Source organism: Rhinoraja longicauda, chromosome 28 (assembly GCF_053455715.1).
Source record: "Rhinoraja longicauda isolate Sanriku21f chromosome 28, sRhiLon1.1, whole genome shotgun sequence".
NCBI lineage: Eukaryota > Metazoa > Chordata > Chondrichthyes > Rajiformes > Arhynchobatidae > Rhinoraja > Rhinoraja longicauda.
In genome coordinates this window covers 24,298,303-24,323,848 of record NC_135980.1, presented here as the reverse complement: position 1 = coordinate 24,323,848, position 25,546 = coordinate 24,298,303, and the positions used below count along the sequence as shown (strand labels likewise).

At 38.0% G+C, this 25,546-nt stretch overlaps 1 protein-coding gene across 3 annotated transcripts in view; it reads right to left on the bottom strand.

Annotated features, from left to right (window-relative positions):
• Positions 1-2,930: 2,930 nt before the first annotated feature.
• Positions 2,931-25,546, bottom strand: part of LOC144607041 (semaphorin-4E-like) — a 40,264-nt gene continuing 17,648 nt past the window's right edge. For all 3 annotated transcript variants that reach the window (XM_078423602.1, XM_078423601.1, XM_078423600.1), the window contains 11 exons: positions 24,646-24,744; positions 23,532-23,631; positions 22,275-22,385; positions 21,325-21,473; positions 19,218-19,393; positions 17,192-17,348; positions 15,740-15,962; positions 13,622-13,737; positions 13,352-13,518; positions 13,102-13,154; positions 2,931-10,906 (listed from right to left, as the gene is read on the bottom strand). In XM_078423602.1, coding sequence (XP_078279728.1) covers positions 10,131-10,906; positions 13,102-13,154; positions 13,352-13,518; positions 13,622-13,737; positions 15,740-15,962; positions 17,192-17,348; positions 19,218-19,393; positions 21,325-21,473; positions 22,275-22,385; positions 23,532-23,631; positions 24,646-24,693 — 2,076 coding nt within the window. In that variant the 5' untranslated portion in view covers positions 24,694-24,744 and the 3' untranslated portion in view covers positions 2,931-10,130. The remainder of the gene's footprint in view (positions 10,907-13,101; positions 13,155-13,351; positions 13,519-13,621; positions 13,738-15,739; positions 15,963-17,191; positions 17,349-19,217; positions 19,394-21,324; positions 21,474-22,274; positions 22,386-23,531; positions 23,632-24,645; positions 24,745-25,546) is intronic.

The window sequence follows — 25,546 nt, the reverse complement described above, 5'->3', positions numbered from 1 at the left end:
GGCCGAATCTGGAGTATGGTGTGCAGTTCTGGTCGCCAAATTATAGGAAAGATGTCGACAAAATGGAGAGGGTACAGAGGAGATTTACTAGAATGTTGCCTGGGTTTCAGCACTTAAGCTACAGAGAGAGGTTGAACAGGTTGGGTCTTTATTCTTTGGAGCGTAGAAGGTTGAGGGGGGACTTGATAGAGGTTTTTAACATTTTGAGAGGGACGGACAGAGTTGACGTGGGTAGGCTTTTCCCTTTGAGAGTGGGGAAGATTCCAACAAGGGGACATAGCTTCAGAATTGAGGGACAAAAGTTTAGGGGTAACATGAGGGGTAACTTCTTTACTCAGAGGGTGGTGGCTGTATGGAATGGGCTTCCGGTGGAAGTGGTGGAGGCTGGCTCGATTTTATTATTTAAGAGTAAATTGGATAGGTATATGGATAAGAGGGGATTAGAGGGTTATGGTCTGAGTGCAGGTAGATGAGACTAGGTCAGGGAGAGTGGTCGGCGTGGACTGGAAGGGCCGAACGGGCCTGTTTCCGTGCTGTAGTTGTTATATGGTTATAGTTCAAAACTCTCAAGTACTTACCGACTTGTCAGTGATTTCAGCGAAAATCAGGACGCCGGAGAAGCATTGACAGCATGGGAATTTTCGCGATGTTTCAGAAGACGCTGTAATCTCGACCTGACTCGGCATTGTCGTGGTCATTGTCGTCGGGTAAAAGAAAATTTCGGCGATCTGCTACAACTTTGACAGTCGCCGGCAGTCGCCAAAAATAATCGCCTAAGTGGAACAGGCCCTTTAAACCCAATGGTCTAGAATCTCGTTACTACTACCACAATCTTTTCTACATCATCAATTTACCCCCATATTGCTCACCCCAATATGGAATCAACTGGAGTTCCACCTGTGAATTCTTCAACTCCTGGTCCAAGACTTGAACATACAATCCAAGCTAACATACATACAGTGCAGTCTTGAGGGGATGTTGAACAAGCTTTGAGATGAAACATTATATGGAGGTCATCTCATGTGGACACCAAATGTTTTATTATATAATTCAAATCAAAGGAATTCTCCCCCCAGTGTCCCAGCCAATAATATTCTTCAATCGCCATCTAAAATAGATTGTTTGGTTATTATCTACTGCTTCTGGGCACATAAGGGTTACCATCTTCCCAACAATAAGATCTACATTTTAAGGTGTAATTTAGTGAAAGCCCTTTAGTACTTGGAGATCATGAAAGGTGCTATGAGGTAAATGTAGTTTTCATCCTTCTTAATTTTTAGAATAGAGAACAGTACAACACAAGAACAGGCTCTTTGATCCACAAAGTCTGTGCCAATACCACTCGTGTATTTTTTTGCAGTAATAATGTGAGGCAGATTATTTTGGCAAGGATATGGGAAATTGTAAAATGTGTCTGTCCATTGAACCAGCAATGAAAGCTATTTTTTTTGGAAATCGATATTTTCCACTGCTAATTTTATTTTATCTGTGCTCTTCCTTCCAATGCAGGTATCTGGAGACCTACTTGATATTTTGTTCAGATGTAAGTGGCATAATTAGCAACAGAACTCACGTATGAATATTTCCACTGAATTAAAATATACTGATGCTGGTGTTATTTGATGAAAACTGTTTTGTGATAGCAATAATAACCAAGGCAACCCAGTTTTGTTCACATTATTGAAGTCATTGCTGATTCATATTAAGCCTACATAACAATTTAAAAAAGATTAAGGCACAGACTCCCTCGCCTGCGATGTCATTCTTTACAATGCAGCCTAAATAACAAGTCACTGACTTGTTTTTCACAAAAATGTTGGCATCACAATTAAATCCAAATCTGTTCACATGACGCACTTAACACACGCTCACATATTCTCCCTCGCCGGAAGGGATCCATAGACACAATTCAGGAGTGGGATTATGAATGACTTTACAATTTAACATAACCATTGAGATTTTTCATCTTGACTCTGCTGGTGCAACACTTAAACCTGCACCATGGATGGAAATCCAGGGCGCTCAGGACCACTTTAGTGTTTTGTTTCTTGGAAAGTTTACACTGCAACAATTGCTGTAAATCTGTGAAACAATCTGCTAATTTGCTGAAGAAGGGTCTCAACCCGAAACGTAACCCATTCTTTCTCTCCAGGGATGCTGTCTGTCCCGCTGAGTTACTTCAGCATTTTGTGTCTACCTGCTAATTTGACAAAGTATATCAATAGATTGGAGCATAACAGAAGCAGGGAAAACAGATCACCACTAAAATAGTGAGTAGTGCTATGAACGTTTTTGTACAAGGAGGCAAAGCAATTCAGAAGGTAATAGTATGTTAATCTTCATTACGATAGGAATTGAACACGTGAAAGAGATTTTGCTCCAATTATATAGGGCCCGGCTGACACTGCAGCTGGAGTATTATTTACTGGTCTGGTTAACCTAGGATAGAATATATTAGCAAGAGTATTAGTTTGCCATGTGTCTGAAGCTATGTTCTTGTGCATTTGGAATAGGTAATTTTTATTGAAAAATACAAAATATTAAAGTGGCCTAACAGTGCGTATGCAGATTCAATGTTTTTCCCGACTGGGTTGGATACAACAGATATCAAAAGAAATTTATTTATCCAGAAAGATGTGAATTCTCTCTCAAGAAGCTTTGAGGTTCAGTCACCAATTATATTTTTAAAGATCAATAGATTCTTAAAGGAATCAAGAAATACGGAGTTAATGCAGGAAAGCAGAACAGATTAAGCACGATCTGCTTTAATAGAGGACCGGATGTGAGGAACCCAACACCTATTCCTGCTTCTAGTATGTTCTTATGCTTGGAAGGGGTACAAAAAGGAAACACATCTAGCATAGGATTAAACTTTAAAATCTAATTTAATTACATTGTACAAAAATTTTATTGAAATTGTTTGTTGGAATATCTCAAATAAAACAAGGCTTTGAATTAGAAAATAGCATTCAGTAAAGATTGTCATTGGACATGTGTACGATTTCTAACAATACGTTGACGTAGCATCTCTTCATCAACAAGATTTTATTCCAAAAATATTTCATTTAAAAATATTCTTTAGAAATATTTGTTTTATGCTGTAGTTGTTTTAAAAGACAGCCACCATCTTTGCAGACTTTAACCCAATAAAATCATATGATTTTTTTGTTTAAATCCACTTTTTATACAAGAACTGCTTGCGCATTGAAAAACGCTAATTTGAAAACGGGTAACTTTTTGATTACAGTATTTACAAAGCAGAGCTGTACAATTTGAAAATAATTCAAATGGTTTTTCACAGAAAGCCAGGCTGGAAGAGTTGGGACAATTAGGCTTAACTCTTGGGTCAATTTTCATCGTGATAATCTCACGCTTACGTACATTAGATTGTTCTTTGTGGACTATTTTCTTCCCCTGGGTATTACATAAGGCTGACATCTATAACATTATCTTTTCCAAACCAGTTTTCCCTCTATCCATTTGTTCCTGAATACAGATTCCTGCTGGGATACTTTCCCATAAGCACAGCCCCATTGTGAATATTTAGAAGGAAATAATAATTTCTTTGTTCCATTGACCAAAAATGTCATTACAGTCAAATTTAGCCTTGTTCTGATTTTCCATTACTTTGCTGGACATGAAGAGCTAGACGGTAGTCCAGAAGCTTTGGATTATCTGGTATTCTGTTACATTGTGATATTTGCATATTAAGCCAAAAGATTTTGCAAATGTTTTGTGGACAGAAATTAATGGTCATTTTGAACCCCTTAAAACAATAGCTCCCTGCAGTAAATAGATAGTGAAAAATATTGTTTAGAACAATGCAATAAATTCTTGCTGTTTTGAAGTATTATTTGTCTCATCTAAAATAATGATATGAGGATGTATTTTCACAGGATTGGGTGCAGACCCAACTTATGGTGTTTATAATTTTCATGACAGGCCCACGCATGTAAATTAGATTAAAAATATATAAAAACGACGTCGATTTTATGAATCCAATACATATTTAGAAGGAAAACCTGCAATAGGACCTATCTCATAATATAACTTGGTTTATCAGGCTTCTCCCCCAGTAATATTAACAAATTGCATTGCTAGTTTTCTGCTCTTCTCCCACCTGTGAAGGCAAATCACAAGAACTCGTTCTTGCCTGCCATATTTTCCTTGCAGTAATTGTCACAATGGCCTCCATTACTCATATTTTACATTTAGAAAAGGATGCATTATGCCCCACAACTTAAAAGCATTGAATTTCTTCTCACTCATCATTACAAAATAAGATGTGATGTAAACAAGTTGCAAAGAACCTATTTGAGCAAGGTTATAACATTATTCAATAGGTCACGAGGGCCAAAGTACGTAGCACAACAACTCCTTGACCATGGCAAATAGAACACCACCGCTGTGGCTGATATAAGTTCCAGTCCTGATTTAAATTATGCTAGTGGGACCAGTGACAGACTGCAAGCTACACTTCCTCACAGGAAGAAAAATATTAAAAAAACATACCCTAGGTCAAAAATCTTTAAGTTGTTAATTCCCTGCTCTCTGCACATTGAATACTTGGGTTTCCTCCTACTCTACTTCCTACATCTTCTTATTATGTAGGACACTATATGCCTGCTCTGTTAACACCCTTCAAAATGCCAAAAAATGGAGGCCAATAAAAAGCATGGAACAGCAGATTTACTGAGAATGATAGCAGAGTTGGGAGAGAGAGAGGAGTGACACAAATAACACCTAATATTAATTGTAAAACATATCAGCAAGCACAGAATCTAAATATCATATTTAACTGACAATTACAGTGTCCCAGAGATTTACAGGATCATAAATTTTCACTGGGAAATATAATTTTCACCCATTTGATGGCGTTTGACAAATATTGCCCTTCAGAGATGTTACAGGATGCTTAGCTGAATTGGCACTTGAAAGAGTTCTCATATCTATGTACACTATGTAAGCTTACCAAATCATCAACATTTACATGTATAAAAATATAAATTTGGCTGTACAATAGGGATTTTGTGTGATATCATCCGATAGTGAAAAACAGTGCTGCATTTTCAGCCAGAATATGCACATTGAATGTGAACTTGGTAACAATCAATAAATCCTCCTTCAAGAAAAAACAAAGGAAAAGTTACATTTTCAATATAAACATTTTGCAATGCATTTTTAAGACTGCTTTGCAGGACCAACCACAATAAAGCAACTTCCATTTCAACGGGAATTCAATCGGCTCAACTGGATTAGCAAACAAATCTTGACACCGAGATCAGGACACAGAACTAAAGTTTCTGCAATAGCTAGGTTTCAATATTCACATGAAAGAAAGAGAAAACTAGACAATTATTTAGGGAGAGGATTCTTGGGTTTGAAGCAAAGCTGATGAAGATATGGAAAATAAGTTATGGTGGAACAGCGAAACTTTGAAAATACGAGTGGCTGGTGATTTTGGTGATAGGAAAGTGTGAAGACCACAGTAGATTGAAAAACTGAATTAAAAGACACCAATAATCAAAAGTAAATGTTGGGAGTTGGGCAGTGAGTTAAAAAACAGCCTTCAGGGTTATACTTTCTAGATTAGTGCCACACACTAGTCTGGCAGGGTATTTTGGGGAAGGGAGGGGAGGGACAGGGTTAGGACATAAAGAAGTAGTATCAGAGGAGAGAAATGAAGCAAATATTGAGCTTAAAGTGTGCAAGGACATGGAACAAAGAAAGTCTGATTAGCTGAACTACATTTATTTTACTCAAGCAGCCTGATGGGTATGGCAAATGAACTCAGCACATGAATCACCTCATGGGATTTTTCTATTATAGCCAATATGGAAACATGGCTGAGGGATGGGCGGGATTGGCAGCACAATGCTCCAAGGTACAGCTGTTTCCAGCGAGATAGAGGTAAGAAAGGAGGATGAGTTGCACTAATGATTAGGGAGAACATTATAACAGCATTTCAAGAGGATATCCTGGAGGGAAATGTCCAGCGAGGCCATATGGAACTCGGAAAAGAAAAAAAAGGGGAGATGACTGTTATATTATGGTATTATACTTTTGGCCCTCCACTATTCAACAAGAATTAGAGGAGGAAATATGTGAGGAAATCACAGATAGGTGTAGGAATAATAAGGTAGTAAATAATAGATGATTGTAATGTCTCTAATGTTGACTTCTTAGGGAGCACTAAGGGATTAGGGCAGAATTTGTTAAGTGTACCCAGTAAAGTTTCCTGAAGCAACATATAGAAGTCCCTATCAGAGAAGCGGCTACACTTGATCTGGCCTTAGGCTGGGTTAGTGGCTGATGTGTCAGTTGGGGAGCACTTTGGGATAAGTGACCATAATTCTATTAATTTCAAGATAATTAAAGATAGGACTGGTCCACCAGTCAAATGTTCTCAATTGGGGCAAAGCTAATTTTGATGGCATTAAGAGAGGAACTTGCAAAGGTTCATTGGAACAGTCTGTTAGCAGGCAAAAAGGGATGTCTGGCAAGTGTAGCTCCTATACATGAGACAGAAAGAGTTCAGGTCAGCAGGCTCCTGTTTGAGTGAATGGCAAAACTAGCAGGATAAGGGAACCTTAGTAGATAAGGGATATTAAGGCTCTGGTAAGGAAAAAGAAAGGCATATGTCAAGTGGGATCAAACAAGTTCCTTGAGGAGGATTAGCATGATGTGCTGTAGAGAAGGGAATGTAGGTAGATGATCAGCAACTAAAAATTAATGTTATCGTGGACAGTTAAGAAAGTTGTGCAAGGTTACAACAGGATCTAAACCAACTGGGAAAGTGGCCATAGAAATGGCTGATGGAATTTACTCAGACAAGTGCAATGTGTTGCAGTTTGGGAAGTTAAACCAGGTATATATCTGGACCAAGGAAAGTGTGACTGATCAGAAAGTCCTTGGGATATAGAACATAGTTTCCTGAAAGGGGCAACAGAGGTGGACAGTGTAGTAAAGATGAATCATATGTTTGCATTCTCTGGCCGAGGCATTGATTGTAGGAGTTGAGTCACCATGTTATAGTTATACAATTCATTGGCAAGGCTGCACTTGGAGGATTATGTGCAGTTTTGGCTGCCACAGTAAAGGATGCAATTAATCTGAAGAGAATGCAGAAAAAGTTCACAAGATCATTGCCCGAGTAATTAAAAGAAATTGGATAGCTTGGATTACTTTCTCTGGAGAAAAAGAGGTTGAGGGATGACCTTTCAGATGTTTATAAAATTATGAGGGACATAGATAGGGTAGATAGTCAGGTTTTTTTCCCCAGGGTATGGGTGTCCAAAATAAAACCATAGGTTGAAAATGAAAGGGGAAAGTTTTAAAGGGGATTTAAAGGGCAGGATTTTCCACACAAAGAATAGTGGGTATATGGAATGAACCGCAAGACGTTGGGGGTAGAAGCAGGTACAATTACAACTTTTAAAAGACATTTGGTCAGGTACTGAATAGGAGAAGTTTAAAGGGATTATGGGCTAAACATTGGTAAATGGGATTAACGTAGATAAGCATTTTTGGTCAGCAAGGAAGAGTTGGGCCAAAAAGCACGTTTTCTTACTGCATGACTCGGTAAATGAATTGTGTTCATGGGTAAATAGCTCCATAGGACTTCTATAGAATCAGGAAACCAGCAACAATTAATGGTTTATCACATCCACTGTAGTACTAAACACTAACATTTAGAATAGTTGCAAATTTTCAAAATATTTATTTTATGATTGAGAAGCTGTTCAGTTCAGGTGGAACATGGACACTTTGGTTTGCATTTTACTGTTGACGAAGTTGTCCTCCATAAACATTTTTCTGCCTCATTATTTCTCCATAGTTAACCTGACTCATGCAAGATTCTTGATTCATGACATTGTTCCAGTAACTTACTATTCACATGAGTTAACAGATGAATTAGGGTCTGCAACTGGATGCATGCAATCAAGAATGGGAATCTCGGCAGCTTTGGTTATTCTTGTGTAGTCTAGAATCACTTAAGTATATTAGAGTCACTTTGACTATTTTTTTCCAAATCATAACAATTGGATATTTAAAATTCACCTCAAGTTGCAAAAATACCTCAAAGGCAATTTGTTAACTCGCTGCCCAAAAGAGAGATGCATCGAAAAGATGACCAAAATTCTCCTTTTTTTTGTTTAACATTTTGAACAATGAATCTTAAGGAAACTCTCAAATATTCTATATCCTCAAAACAGTCCAGGCCTACTGGTTCCAATGCAGACAAAATTCAAATTTTATAGATATTTCATAGCATTCATTTTTCAAAAATCAAGGTAATTGGCTTTGTGATTAGTTGATTATATACTTGCCATCTGATATTTGACCATACTTTACATTACCGTATTATCAGGATTACTGCATTACCAGGATAACTGCAAAAAAGGGGTTTAATTCAAAGTATCTTTAATTTAAATACTATTAATCCCTGCCTGATTAGAAGAGACTAGATTTGGAGAGAATTAGGGGGAAATTTATGTTTACACAGAGAAAGGCAAAGCAGATAGTGTTAAATATGTTAATTCAAGCAATGCATTTCTATGCAGATATTTTGAGACTTATTGCTGCATATTTCTGCCTTTACTTCCTGAAGCTGTTGATTCAGTTTGGGATAAAGTTCCTGCATCTTGCTTAACAATTATACTTTATGCTTCAGCATATAATTAACCTAATATTAACCAGGAGAGATGGTCAGACTAAGTCCAATCCTGTCCTAGTCCAAAATCCACATATGGACTTTTCAGTAAGAATATCTGCAAAGCAAACAGGGACAACGACGATAGCTCATCCACCACCTCTCCAGCAATGTGCAACTGAATTGTAAAAGTCTGGCTGCTGGCTTAAAAATATTTTAAAAATAAATGTAGATGTTATTCTCAATAACAAGGATGCACTCCACTTATCACAGAAGGCATCTGTGATAATATGTGGTCCCCCTCCAGCGCTATCCACACAAACATACCCTTGGAAAAGGAGCAGGTAGTCAAGATAGAGGAATCCCTCAACAACCTCTTACTGGACCTCTACATCCCAGTTTCATAAATAGGTTCCTCTGAACTCTATCTAAAGGTCAAGAGCATGGGACTAAAGTGCAAAGAAAGATTTGGGAGCAACCTTTTCAACTGATGACTTAGCTAAAACTACATAAATCCTTGGACCTTTTACCCGGCTTAACTCAAGATGAACTTCGTCTAACTGGATCATAGAAATATGTGGTTTGTCTGATGGATGTCTGGTAGTTTTGTTCAGAAATTCAATCATTCAAGATTCAATCATAGTGACTGGTTCAGTACCAAAGATCGAAAGATAGAATAAAGAGAAAGGGAGCACAATTTCATGAAAAGTATTATTCAAGAGAAGGGATTGATAGATATGATATGAGGGTTGAACTAGTACGTTTGTAGGACAGTGGCTTTCTCCTGTTCTTAACATTTCTTATTTCCTGCATTAAAATAATTTGTGCCAATGTGAATCATCATTAAACTAAAAGTTTGTCAAAAGTGTATTCACTGTGATAAAATGGACATTAAGTGTTAATCACACACATTTCAATACTTCATGGAAGGACACAAATTAGAGAAAAACAGATCCAATTGTCAGAACAGATGTATTTGCATAAATTGGAGAAATTCAGTGATTTCCTTCTTCCAGGGATCAGCTAAACTCACCACATGTGCATGAGAATTAAGGCAACAAAGGTGTATTCTTCACAGTGACAATGAAATAGCAATTCACAGTGCTTTCAAGCAAGCATGTTGAGTACGTGAACACTGAGCTAACCCAATAGTACCCATCTGTTAAAATCCCAGGGCTCTTTTCAGTTGTTGGGTTTATTAACAAAATGCATAGACCAAAGATTTTTTTTTCTCCCGAGGTGAAATATGCATAATAGATTATGTTAACTTTTGTGGGACACAGAGAGGTACAGTATGGTACTGAATACATAATATGGCTTATTCTTCCACATTTATATTCGTCCAGATATAGAGCCTCATTCATAAGAGAAGGAACGTGGGAGATAGGGGCATGTGGGAGATAGAAAATGCAACATTGCATTACCCAATATTCACGACTTGTGGATTTCCCGAAGCATCAATGAAATTTCTTTAGGCTTATGCTTTTGATTCAGTCTGATCAGCATCAATGTATTCCAATTCGTCAAGAACAAGCAATGGTCTCGCACAGCTGGAGTTAGCATTCTCTAGTAGTATAGAATTATTGTTGCTGTTCTTCTCAAGTGGATCTGCATTGGCGGTACTTGTAAGCGGGAGGTCAACATTGCTCACTGCACCCTTTAATTGAGGGCCCTCTGAAAGCGATATTTTCTCCTCCAGCTGCTGCACTGAGTTGTTCAAAATAATAGCTGATGTTCTTCTTACATTTTCATTTCCAGATGGCCGCAGTGGTATTGGCACATGACCTTTATAAATATTCCATGCAAGAAGAACTATGAACATCATGATAAAGAGTACCAGGAAACCTTTCAATGTCAATTCAGTTTGAAGGTAATTCTGTATCATTGGCAAGGCAGCCTTGCGACCAGTATTGTCTGGTAAGGCTGACACACCAAAATGCATCTTTGTTGGAAATGGATGTTGATCTAATCCATGTTTAGATGTAGATAACTGCAGAAAATAGCTTGCTGAGACTTGTGAAAATTGTTTCCCAGCCACTGTTTCAACAGAGAGGCAGTCATACTGTCCTTCATCTTCTGCAGAAACATTAAATATTAATAATCCATCACTGAAGTGGAGGTATCTTGAATCTGTTACTGGAATTTCTCTTTTTTTTTGTAACCACTGCATTTGAGCCAAGTTGGATGTAGGATAACAACTCAAAACCATATTGTTTCCAGGAGTAATAATTTGCTTTACAGCTTTATAGATTTCTGAAGAAGATAATATTTGTCAGTAATATATTAGCAAAAAAGCATTTCTAAGAAATACTAAACAGCACAAGCTATTAAAGATGACTTTCGTAGAAATTCTAACAAATGCAGAACAATTAAATTCTTTGCCAAATTTGCCAGTTTTATGTGCAAATTGCAATAGTGCACTATTTTACTATGCAATACAGCCCAGTCACACCTGGCTATCATATGTGAATTTTGCAACATGGATCATTGGGCAACACTCAATAGCAGAATCCCATCTGATTCTATGTTTTCTGGGCCAAAAGGTTCAAAACCCATTGTGTCAAAATCCATTTGCTGGATCACGGCCCTTCCATTCCAACATTTAAATGTACTTGAGACAGGTCACTGATGGAACAATCTAACCTGCTACTCTGATACTATAGTCAGTTAAAAAAAGATAAACAAATGGTAGATTTCATTTAGTACAATCCACTATTTGAGAATTTTAAAACGATCATTTATTTCTATGAATGTAAGCAGGCTTAATGATAAACTAGTCCAAACAGACTTATCAAATGGTTCACATTATTTTAAATGTAATGTTATTCTCCAAAAATTCATTGGCCATCCAATGGGTAATACAGCATTTGTTGTTTAGTTTAGATTCATAGAGTGATACAGTGTGGAAACAGGGTTTCGGCCCAACCTGCCCACACCGGATAACATGTCCCAGCTACACTAGTCCCACCTGCACGTGTTTGATTGATATCCCTCTAAACCTGTCCTATCCATGTACCTGTCTAACTGTTTCTTAAATGTTGGGATAGTCCCTGCCTCAACTATCTCCTCTGGCAGCTTGTTCCATACACCCACCTCCCTTTGTGTAAAAAAGTTACCTCTCAGATTCCTATTAAATCTTTTCCCCTTCACCTTAAACCAATGTCCTCTGGTCCTCGATTCACCTACTCTGAGCAAGAGACTCTGTGCACCTACCCAATCTATTCCTCTTATACTCTTCAATAAAGACCCCCCCTCATCTTCCTGCGCTCAAGGAATAAAGTCCCAGCCTACTCAACCTCTCCCTATAGCTCAGACCCTCTAGCCCTGGCAACATCCTTGTAAATCTTCTCGGTACACTTTCCAGCTTGACAACATCTTTTCTATAACATGGTGCCCAGAAATGAACACAATATTCTAAATGCGGCCTCACCACGTCTTATATTGCAACATGACCTCCCAAGTTCTAGTTTAGAGATACAGCATGGAAATAAGCTCTTCCGAATCCGAATCCACACTGACCATTTTCACCCGTTCACACCAGTTTCCTGGTATCCCACACTCCCATCCATTCCCTACAGATTAGGGGCGTTTAAAGAGGCCAATTGACCAACAAACCCACACGTCTTTGGGATGTGGGAGGAAACTGATCAGTCGCAAGGAGAACATGCAAAATCCACACAGACAACACCCGAGTTCATTATCGAACCTGATCTGTGGTGCAGTGAGTCAACATGAGTGAATTGTACAGAAAGTTATTTCTACAGAAAAATAGTGCAGAATGACTTTCCTCTTGTTTCCTGATAATCCTTTGGTTGTACTGCAGAAACTATACTAAGAAATAGGTTTCTAGTGAGGATTGTGTGCATCCAGTAACATAAATGAAGACAAGCGTCGAAACATTTTAGCTACCACAACTTCAATGCCGCATTTGACGGAACTTGGATCAATCAAGTTGGTGTTAATATTACAAAGAAAATAGCAATTTAACACATTGAGTCCCTACCAGCTCCCGGCAGAGCAATCCTATCAGTCCCATTCCCATACCTTTCTATACCCCTGCAATATTTTATCTTCCTTATGCCCATCATATCCCCTTTTTGAAATCTTGGTAGGAAATTGGAGCACTTGGCAGAAACCCATGCTCAAGTTGAAAGCTTAGTTCAGGGAGACAACTGAATTCTATTGAGCAAGACCCTGCAATGAAGATGGATCCTTTATTTTTTTTAATCAATGCATCTATTACCATTGTAGGTGATAATGTCCCCACTTTGGGAAAGGTTATGAATGTGCAACATTAAATTTTCACAAATATGTGAAAAATGAACAAATCTGAACTTTTAAGTTAATAGGGCAGGGAGGTGGAAGACAAAGGAGAAAGAAAAAAAAGGAAAAAGTGAACAACCTAGCATTTATGTCATAACTGTGGAAAAATATAACATGGAACATACCATGACTGGGACATTTTGAAGGATCTCCATTTTCTATATTCTGAACTAAGTTCCTAAAAATTAAAAAAAAAATTGAGAACATTACACACCAAAAATATACTACAACAACAAATAATAGTCTAAATAAATGGATCAAAACTCTGCAGATAAGCAGTCCTGGTCTTATCAATAAACAGTTTTCCAACTCCATATAATGACAAATAAATTAAAAAATATGGCACAATTATATTCATATTCTTAGTTTACTCACTGTATATCAAACGTATTCTCTGAAATGTGAATACATTGGCTTGTAGTTTTATCCCATCCACAGTAAGGGTCTCTAGACAGTACACAATCCCAACAATTGATATGTTTAGTGCAAATGGCAACAGGCACTTGTACCACCAGTGATGGGGATCCAACATACAAATTACCCTAGGAGACAAAAGTTCTGACATTAAAACATTGCCCAGTGAAATCCATATTCAAGGTTGAAAACCACAAAAACAAAAAATACTTGACTTTATATTTGTTATACCCTTTTTGAAGAAAGCTGTAAGTTTTGTACAGGCTCTGCAGAAAGGAACAGCTGCACCTCTTCAATAATAAACATATCCTTCTCCAAGCTAAGGGCTTTGTGCAGGTATCCACTATCTGTAAACGAAAAACGACATTAACATGCAGGTTTTGAGTATGACTATAAAAAAAATATCCTCACGATTATAATTGTCTTTTCTCTATCTGGAAATGCTACTTTATATCCCAGAGAGTTGCAGAGAGTTGCTGATGTAGCCCAGTCCATCGCATAGAGTAGACCTTCCACTATTGACTACATCCTCATTTCACACTGCCTCAGAAAAGCAGCCAACATAATGAAAGACTTGTCATTCCTTTTCTCCATTCAGCAGAAGGCGCACATTGCCAGACTGAGGAATAGCTTCCACCCTGCTGCTATCAGGCTTCTGTAGCTTTCTTCCATTCCCCACTGACATCAACTACCATGGAGCACAAGGGGCCTGCTATTGTATTCCTCTGATGACTTGCATACCCAGGAGACTATTTTCCCACAGAGATAATTAGCTTTAGATTATCATAATTGTTTCTGGGTCCATCACACAAGAAAATATATGGTGTCGTTTATTTTCATCATTCATTAACTTCAAATTCTTTTGGATCATCTTGCACAAGGAGAAAAATCTCCAGCACAACTTTTGTGTGACAATACAAATTTAAGTATTTGATCTTCTCCCATCTGAACTACAATGCCATTTCAAATAATGTTCTAATAATGGAATATGACATAGCACGTGTGGGGAAAATTAATCTTGTGATGTTGTTTCCCAGCCAATCCCAACTGGAATATCAGCAGTCTTGCAATGTAATTACTTAATAAAAAGAGAATTATATTTCAGTAGTGCCCTTCGCATCCCTTGCACAACATCCCAAAGCATTCTCTAACCAAGTTGTAATGGTGGAAATAAAGCATTCATTTTATGCACAGCAAGTTACCACATAAAGCAATATAACAGTGACAAAAATCATCAGTTTTAGTAATGTGTAGGAAGGAACTGCAGATGCTGGTTTACACCAAAGAACGACACAAAATCAGTTTTAGTAATGTTGCTGTACCTAAAATATATTTATTTTGTCAGTTGAAAAGACATTGCAAAGCAACCTACAATCTGAAACCAAGTCAAATAAGATTATAAATTAAAGGACTTCATGAAAGTCATGAAAATGTTTGTATATCACTTTACTATTGCATGTCAATGATATTGTCGAGTTTCATGGAACAAGGTTAATCGCAGTTCAGGACCATTTCTGCCGGAGATTCTCGCTTGGAAAAATTAGGTATCAAACTAATTTTTGTACAGCAGATGATAGTTGGGTTTTCTGAATTAAAATAGCAAATTAAAAATAGTCACACCATGCAATGCAAAATATATTGGAAAATGAATTTGAATTCATGAAGTTATCAAAAGCTACCCACAGCATTAGTGATTCATCAGTAAAAATGACAAACACATTTCATTTGGTTTACACAAGGGATAATACAGCCCAAGATGGTGGAGCACAGAACATGTTGTACATGCAATCTATTATAAACTTGGCTTAATGGAATAAAATTGCTGAGTGCTCAATATACATGACAAAAATAGGGATATAGTTTATTTTCTAACATTTTCTCTCTCACTTTGATTAATACAAGTATAGCAAACTTAGAAGTGAATTGCTACCTAAATGTCAGGTATCTCAAAACGTGAACTCTTCAATCAATGCAGATGAATTATTTCAGTAAATCAATGCTTTCAAAAATAAGGTATGTTTGTCATTTAGTTGATGCTATCTATAGTTCGTTTATTTATTTACTTATTTATCTATTTATTCATTTCCCTATGTTCTATAAATCTCTGTAAAGCGTCTTTGAGTATATGAAAAGCGCTATATAAATAAAATACATTATTATTATTATTATAGTGCAGGGCTCAGTATTATGCAAATTTTCAGAGTAAACTAGTTTCAAATCTTTTGTAAGTCACTCTTTTAGAAAGCAATTAATCCCTGGTTTTGTAGCATTTTCCGATGAACAGCATTACGATTAGCATTGTAAAAGCAAATTATTGACAGTACAGTACATTCGCAGAAATGAATTTACCTGTTCCCAGAAATATTACATCATATTCTTCAAGGTTTGCTGCTATAACTCTGTCTACAACTATCTGGGTGTATTTTACACCCTGCTTTATTAATTTGGGTCGGTTGTTGATGGAGGTCACTATATCATCCATTAAAGGATGGTCCCGAACAAACTGGAGTGTTTTGTCTGGCAGGTCTAGAGAAGTCTTGAAGCCACTCTTACGGATTTCATTGTTGATACACTATGTGGAAACAGAGGAAAGAGATTGCCCGAGTGAGCTGGGTCTTCAATTGTTACAAACGGGACAAAATATGCAAACATTATTTGTAAAAAGTACGATAGAACTGGAAATCTTGGATACAATTTTTCCCTTCATACTTGTCTCCTCTCTTGATGGTTTTGGCTCATATGGGCAAGCACAGATTCTTGAGAGAATCTGGCCTTGTATAAAATCTGTTTTAATGTAGATTCCAACTTCAACTTCAAGTCAAGCTTCTAATTTCTCAATTCAACTGCAACACCCCATAATAATCCCTGAACCCTTCCAATTACTTTGGCATTCTCTGCGAGAAGCACTTAAACAGTACTGTTAACTGTGGACTAAATATATTCTCAACAAAAAACAAAAAATGCAGGCAGAAACAGAGTTAGGGTCAGTTGCAAATCAAACTTGTTTTAAGCTGCAGGAAGAGAACGTTTGTGATAGAGTTGGGACACAGAGAGACCAAACGTTACTTGTGGTGGTGTTGGCTTGGGGGAGGGTTCATTAATCACAGTTGATCTGTCCGGAGGGAGAAGGGGTATGAGGATAGAGAAGAGAAGAAAAAAACCTATGCTGAAAATGTTGATATAAAACACTGTAGTCCGAAGAGATTTGAAATAAATAATTGCTGAAAATACTCAGCAGGTCAGGGAGCACTCTGTGGGAACAGAAGGACCCAGTTAACATACAGGTAGGTGAACTTGCGTTGGAACTGGTTATCTCTGAAAAAAAACTGGAAAGCCTGATCATCAGCTGCTTCAAAAGACAAATTTCCTTCCTTCAGTCATAAACACTTGGGATTCTAATCTCCTCCAGACCCTTCTCTGACTTCCTCTGTTCCCATTTCTACATTAGGTCATAAATCTTGCCAGGTTTTCACACGCCCTTGGGGTATGTGGGACTAGTGTAGATGGGTTATGTTTCTGAAGGGCCTGTTTCTGTGCTGTATATCAGTCCTTGTAGGCAGCCTTTGCATATTTGGTGTATTGGCTGTTGTGATCCTAATTACATTCATGCCTTCATTCCTGGGAAAGCTTCCTGAGCAGTATAATAACCGAGTTTGTCTGAAGAGCCTATGCAGTTGAATTCAGTGATTCCTCATGGAATAAAAACAAATCTGGTATTGAGTAGAAAAGCTTGGAAAAAGACTCCAGCTCTTAAATTACTATGAAGATAGACTTCCTTACAAGGAAAGCTTGAATACTTACAGCACCTGGACGAGGGACAGGAACTGTTCCACTGTACATCACCCACTTGACGCGAGATTGTTCTACAGTTATAGCTGACTTGAATTTTCCTTCATTGAACACCTCCTGGATTTTTGACATTTTGAAGGCACAAACTGCAGAAATATCCTGTTTCCCCCTGAACAATTAAATGTTATATTATAGCTTGAACTTAGGACAATACTTGACAAACACACATGCACACAATTTTCTCCCTACTATCATTTTTCCCTCTTATTAAACAGTTGCTGACAGACCCTATTCAATTTAAAAAACACCTCTCATTTATCTCATCGTTCAACAACACAATTCTGAACTTTATTGATCCAATGAAATAAATTTGCAAATGTGCTCTTTTATCTCCACTCAGGTTGCACCTCTTTTTCAAGCAAGAGAGCGAGAACAACCAGAAAACACCACAGTTATAACATTGTAGTAACACTGTAGTGATGTAACCGCCATATTGTCTCCAGATGCAGGATTGGTCAGGCCATCATAGCAGAGTCTAACAGGTTCCTCCCTGAAATAGATGATGAGAGAGTCAACACCATGTGCATACACCAAAGTGCTAGAGGAACTCAGCAGGTGAGGCAGCATCTATAAAGAGAATGGACAGAATGATGTTTCCGGTTGGGACCCTTCTTCAGACTGATGGAGTTGGGGGGGAGAAAGCTGGAAAAGAGTGGAAATCACATTGCTGATGACCTACCCCGCATATTGGGCATTCTCAAATGTCTTCAATCATAATGAGTTTCAGAATGATTTGCAGAACCTGTTCTAGACACAGTACACTTCCTTTAAGAACTAGTTTCACAAAATTGGAACCTTTTCTGAGTGAATAGTGTGGAAAATACCATATGCATATTTTGCATTGACAGAATAAAGATAATGCTGGAATAAAACAAATGGTTAAGAGGCAAGAGATGCAAAGTAGCAAATTATAAAATGTTGTAGATGCTGGACAGTCTGAAACCCCCCAAGAAGTTGGTAACCAGTCATAATCCCTGGTTGGTACCTGTTTCGTTGATCTCAGACAGAGTGACAAATGAAAGATTATAATTGTACTCATCATTATTGCACAGTGGAGAAGGAAAAAAAATCAACTGGGATTCCAGTCTGATTCATCACACCAGAACTCCAACAGTTGCATCAAATATTCATTTCTCTTATACTCCAACCGCTTTGTAATAAAGGCTAATATATTACTTGCATCTCTAATCATTTACCATACATTCATGATTCTACTGAACAACAACAGTTTTATTATTACACCTACTCCTTCTTATTTACTCTTTCTGTATCCCATTGTAGTCTATTTGCACTTTCTTTACAGCTCACTTTTCCACTTCACTTTGTATCATCTGCAAACTTTCACGTTGTACTCAACTGTCTTTTCAATTATAACAAGACAATATACTGCGTTTATTTGGGGCCAAGTACTGGCCTCTATGGTATTTCACTAATCACAGCCTGCAAGCCTACAATGACCTGGTTATTCCTTCTGTTTTCTGACTTATAACTGCTATCATATTAATATACTGCATCCATCTGTGGTCCATATTTTATGTAACATCCTTGTTAAAACAAAAAGCTTTTTGAAGATCTAGATAGACCACATTCAATGGTTCCTCCTTAATCCTATTAGTGAACTATTAGAGTTTCATATTCTTTTCTCTTTCCTTCTTTTCTTAAATTATATTGGCTATCCATCCACGGAATTCTGGAAAGTTGTTGTTTATCTTTTACTATTTCTGCAGCCACCTATCTTAGAATCCTGGGATCCAGAACACAAGAGGAATTACTGGCTTTAGTGACCTTCATTTCCCAATTATTTTTTCTTCAGTGATGCTAACTGCTCCAGATTTCCCCAAACCATTGGTCCTTGGCTCCCCGTGATTTGAAGAAACAAGACTCTTGGGTAACTATTAAAACTATAATTCCTTAACTAGAACCGCACAAATTTGGGCAACATTATTTGCATGGCTTGCAAACCAGTGCTTATTCTTACCACTGTGGAGTAAAAACTGCATAGAAAATATTATCGTTCCAGTTTGTTGCCTTCAACATAAAGACATCTTGAATAATATTAAATGGAAAGTTTATCTCAGGAGCAGAACACATCAGGCTGGCCTTCAGGAAGGTGGTCCACTTCCTCTGGAGAGTTCGCTGGCCACCTAGATCCCCCTGAAATACACAGCAAATGCACGAATGAACAGAAACTCACTTAAAGTTCCCAATATTAGTTTCAGTAAGAAATGTGCATCTGTCCAACTGAGACCTCTCTACCAGTGATACTGTACAATTTGCAATATTGCATGATGCCACTAGATCATGAAAAAGAACCATATAAATGCAACTCCTTTTCTCCCCAGCTTACAATGCTTAAGGCTCGTCACGGTCACAATTCTTGGCTTTTCTAATATTATTTTGAGGTACATGCATGTCAATAGCTGTTAAAACAATAACAGGTGTGCATGGCATAATTTTATTTACATTTAACAACCAAAAAATCCCTCCCTCTTCCACATTTCTTAATCCATCACGCAAGGCATGGTCACGAAAGATAAACTAATGTTTAAAAAGTCCTGGTGAACGTTCACATATCTTAAAAGTGTACGGTGTTTCTTTCTGTCTCTAAATGCTGTGTAACCCTGCTGACCATATCCAAGATTTTGTTTAGAAATTTTAAATACATTTGAATCCTTGGTCAATTTTTATAGAACTGACTCATATTTTTTTGTCAATGTAAAGGAAATAGTGTCCATCACAGATATTACACACCAATGATATTAAAGTTAACATTGTGCAATTTCCAGTTATCTGCAGGGTGGTTTGAAACAAATGCATTCATTCGAGTCTCTTTTTGTCGAATGGGCAAATGAGCAGGCTTAATCATGACCTTAATTTCCATAATTAGTTAACTACTGGCAACAGGAGGTAGTATTCCCAAGAGTCAAGACCCATCACATCCACCATTTCCTCCCCACCCTCACAGCAAACATATCACGAGATCAGTAAGTGAGCCAATTTGTATAATCATTCTACCAGAGCATTTTACAACAAACATTAATTGTTTTTAATCAAACAGGTTTTTTTTTAAAAAAGGTATCTGTTTAAACTAGTCCGAAGTTCACTAATGTTTGAGAATGTGACAGTTTTAATATTCAACTCACGTAAAGTAAGATTATCTGCAGAATAGGGCTCAAATCCACAAATTTGCCAGTTCTAAATATAGTGGTCTCTCTCCTTGTCTCACTTAATGACCCTTCTTTACTAAAATTGCCAGTAATAGTGTTTAATATGCATGGGTTTAAATGGTTTGAGTCCATATTTAGATATAAAAGAGAATTCCTAACCTATTCATAATGCATATTATTGGCTGCAGATGGACAGTTTGGTATATTATCTGTCTGGGCAGAATTTGAACTTAATGCTCAGATGTGGAAGTTCAATGTGGAACTCACTGCAGAACTCTGTCACACATCTTGATTGCTACATTATCATCTATATACTAAAACTCTCATTTGTTATCTTGTTTGTGACTGAACTTCAGCCAAAATGGTACATGAAAGCGACAATTTTAGGCCCACCTTACTCACCATTGTCACTTTAGTGATAATGCAAGTAGTTTTATTGAAACCGGTGTTATATTTTAAAAGTTATTCACATTTTAAAGTTTTAAAAGGAGGGGAGGGGGAGGGGAGCAGGGAGGTGGGAGTGGGGGAGGGAGGGTGAGGAGAGAGGGGAGGGTGAGGAGAGAGGGGAGGGGGGGACAGGGTGCTGCACCAATGCAGGAGAGATTTGGGCCCAATGGGTCTACTTTGCCTAGTTATCAATAAAACTGAAATACTGCAAAGTTAATACAGGCAACCTACACCTTATGGCCATTTGGGCTACGGAAATTTGTTTGTGAATTCACAAATTACAACCCATAAATTTGAGATATGGAATAAAATTGCACTTGTGGAATTTATCTGGGGAAAAAAGTACATAAACTAACATTAAACTTCTAATTTTTTTTAACTTGCATTTCTTGACACAACTTCATGTAGAGTTAAATTGTGATATAGCTGTTCACAAACATTCCTTGTCATGTGGGATTCACCAGTACCTACCTTACATACTCGGGCAATTCTAGAAACCAGTAGTTTATTGTAGAATTCAAACTCAACAGCTGTTTCACTGAAGAAAAGGTAGATCTTATCATCATCTCCATCAGCAGATTTACTCTCTTCAACCACATCCAAATGTATAAAATTAGGTTCTGTTTAAATTTAAAAATAAACATATCTAACAACTGTGATCACTCTCCTTCCCCACCCAGTTCCATCTTTCATTTATCCCCTCCCCATTTGGTTCCACCTATTTTCTACCAGCCTCCATTCCATGTGACCCCACCGCAACCCCCCAACCTGGTACTGCTATACACTGACAATTTTTCCTGTTCTCTCTCAGTCGTGATGCAGGATCTCAACCCAAAATATCGACTTGTACCTCCATGTATGCTGCTCAACCTGCTGCGTTCCTCCAGCGTTCCGTTTTTTGTTATGGCCAAGACACATTGGAGCATTCGAGACATATTTTCTTTGCAACTAATCGTGCTGTGCTTAGGTTGATAGCCTAGCTTTACATTCATTAGCCATTACATCTCTTACCATGATACAAGATGTAAATGAAGAAATTTCACTCACCATCTTTTTCATGTCTCAACTTTCATGATTCAGAGCATTTTTAATTTTGTAATAACTAACCCCCAATAAAATTAAACTGGTATTTTATTCACAAAAGCACCAAACAAAAATGGTAGGTTTAATTTCAATACATTTTAAAATGATATAATGGAATAATGGATGCAAGAAGTCTATTTGTACCAATATTTTTTGTTTGCAACTAGAAAAACAACCTTTGAATGAAATTTCCTAATCTTTAGATTATACTCTGCTCTGCAGTTGACACAAATGAATTGAAGTTCTCCATCCCACCCCTAACCCCTTTGCATCTCTCCTCATAAATAAAATCTAAGTAACAAGAAGTTCACTTAGCATAGTACACAAAATGTCCTCACCATTTAGCCATGAAGTTTTGTACTCTGACCTCAGATTGTTTTTCAGGCTACGGAGTAGAATAGGCTCAGAACCAAGAAAATTATTTGCTGTTGCTGAATAAAATTCTCCATCTAAAATATATGAAATTAATGTAATCAAAATGGTGTTTTCACTCTTACAAGATTAAAGGCTTTGAAATTATATCTACCACATCTCGAACTCTCAATTGGCTGGAAGATAATGTTTGTTTGAAATGAATAGAAAAGGGTTTTGGTTTCCATCTTCTACCAAATATATTGTATGCAATACTATTAACTGAATACTTGTAGCTTAATTATATACTTCATCCATTTCAAGACTTAATTATAGTGAATATTGTATATCCGTTGGTTATGACGTCAAACCAAATTCCTGTTCACTAGGTCAGGTGAATGTAAGGATCCCTTACACATTGGCCATAGTTCGAGAGCCTCACTAGCATTTATCTTTTGATTAGTTTCAGAAAATGATCATGACACGCCAACAATTTAACTGTTGTTTGTGGCACCTAATATTATACATGAACTACATAATATTAATTAAACAATAGACAATAGGTGCAGGAGTAGGCCATTCGGCCCTTCGAGCCAGCACCACCATTCACTGTGATCCACAATCAGTACCCCGTTCCTGCCCTCTCCCCATACCCTGACTCTGCTATCATTAAGAGCTCTATCTAACTCTCTCTTGAAAGCATCCAGAGAATTGGCCTCCACTGCCTTCTGAGGCAGAGAATTCCACAGATTTACAACTCTCTGAGTGAAAAGTTTCTCATCTCCGTTCTAAATGGCCTACCATTTATCCTTAAACTGTGGCCCCTGGTTCTGGACTCCCCCAACATCAAGAACATGTTTCCTGCCTCTAGCGTGTCCAAACCCTTAATAATCTTATATGTTTCAATAAGATCCCCTCTCATCCTTCTAAATTCCAGTGTATACAAGCCCAATCGCTCCAGTCTTTCAACATACGACAGTCCCGCGATTCCGGGAATTAACCTAGTGAACCTACACTGCACTCCCTCAATAGGAAGAATGTTCTTCCTCAAATTTGGAGACCAAAACTGCACACAGTACTCCAGGTGTGCTCTCACCTGGTAATTGTGGTACAAAATGTAACACATCAGACTCGAGATGCTTTAATATGCAAGGAATATTTTCTTTTCTATTACTACTTGCAATGTTACAGATTTAAATTAAGAACATTTATTTTTGAAGGTATATTTAAAGTACATAACCTACCGACCATTACAGATGCATACTTCTGAGTCGGGTCAAATGGACACTTTCCTCTACTCTCTTCAAGATTATTTTCTAGCTGGATTTTGCCATTGTTAATAACCTGTCAAACAAAAAACCCTCATGGTAATGCTTTATTCTACATATTCAGCTGAGATAATTTCCTGATAACAATGTATCAACAGTTTTTAAATAAAGAATGGGTGAAAATGTCCAACACTAGAGGGCATAGGTATAGGTGAGAGGGAGAAAATTTAATGGAGATGTACAGGGCAAGTTTTTTTACAGAGAGGGTGGTGGTGGTGGGGGGGGGGGAGGGACTGGAATGCATTGCCAGGGTTGGTGGTGAGGCAGATACAATAGTAGTGTTTAAGAAGGCTTTAGATATGCACATGGAAATGCAGGGAATAGAAGGATATGGGATCATGTGCAGGCAGATGAGATCAGTTCAGCTAGGCATCACATTCGACACAAACATTATGTGGAAGGGCCCGTTCCTGTGCTGTACTGTTCCATGTTCCATGAATTGATTTGTCTGTACGTCAGTGACTTTGGGACACTTGAAGGGTGACAAAAAAAAACACAGGAAGGGAGGAAGGAGTTTTGGATAAGAAGTATTGGAAGAGGAAAAAAAAAGAAAAGTTAAAAAAGCATTAAGCATTTTATTTTTTTATTCAAGATTCAAAACATCTGCAGTTTATTGTGTCTCTGGTACATGGAGCATTCCATTCCAAATAATTTTCTTTGTGACCTATTATCCTTATATTCCCATCAGCTTCCCTAGATTCTACCAATCACTCATAGGCCAGTAGAAATTTAACCCATCAACCAGCATGCCTTTGGATATGGGCAGAAACCAAAGCATCCAAGGGAAACCCATTTTGTCTGAGGGAGACCGTGTAAACTTCAGACAGACCACATTGGAGGTTTCGATTGTTTAATTTCATATTTTTGCCGTTTGTACTCAGAGTTATAGAGATGCAACATAGCAACAGGTCCTTCGGCCTAGTGAGGTTTCAGTGAACTTCAAACAGCTATTTTTACATTCAGCCCATCTTAAATAATTTTATTGATTCACTTTTGGATATATATTACATGTCCCTATACGAGTACTCACCAAGTTATCACATGTTGGTTGAAATGCATTTGTTCCACAAACGTACATTCTAGTTTCACTTAACCAGTGGAGAATGCGTATATAGTTACGGCAATCAATCTGTAATGCAAAAATTAAATATATATCAATAGCGAAACAGGGAACTTCTTAAGCCAACTCACACAGATCATTTGTACATTCTTGATTTTAAATCATACTAGATGACCTGTGGACCTGTTGGGTCCAAACCTCTCCTGCATTGCTCTAGCACCCTCCCCTCCCCCACTCCAAAAGTGCACAGCAAGACCCCAGGGTATATCCCAGGCTGTGGCGGCCGGGGAGTCTCCCCCGGGGCCGGGAGCGAGCGAGGGGGGAGAGGGAATCACTCACCCCGGCCCCGGGCAGCCAGCAGCAGGAGAGTGGCCGCAAGGAGCTGCACTATGTTCGTCCTGCCGGCCGCCATCTCCTTTGACCTTCTCTCTGCCGCCATGCTGCACCACAGGAGGAAGGTCAGGCAGGGGGCATGCCGGGACAGGCGCCGGTTCTCCCAGCACCACTGCCGCCGTCGGGCCTGGCAACCCTCCCCGTTGTGACACCACATTAGATCTAAATGGCGATCTCAAAATGGCGATCTGATATATGACCCGTTGGGTTCCCATTGACGCCAAACACGGAAGTATTAGATCAAAATGACTTGTCCCATTCACAGTATAAAGTTTATTAAAGTTTATAAAGTGAATTACTTTTAAAATATAACAAAACTTGCTACTGCACACCCCAGGCGAATGGTGAGTAAGGTGGACCTAAACTTGTTGCGCTATAGTGTACCGTTTTGGCTGTATTTCGGGAACATACAAGATGAGAGTTTTAGTAATATATACTACACCAAGTGGGCCCAAATCTCTCCTGCGTTGGTGCAACA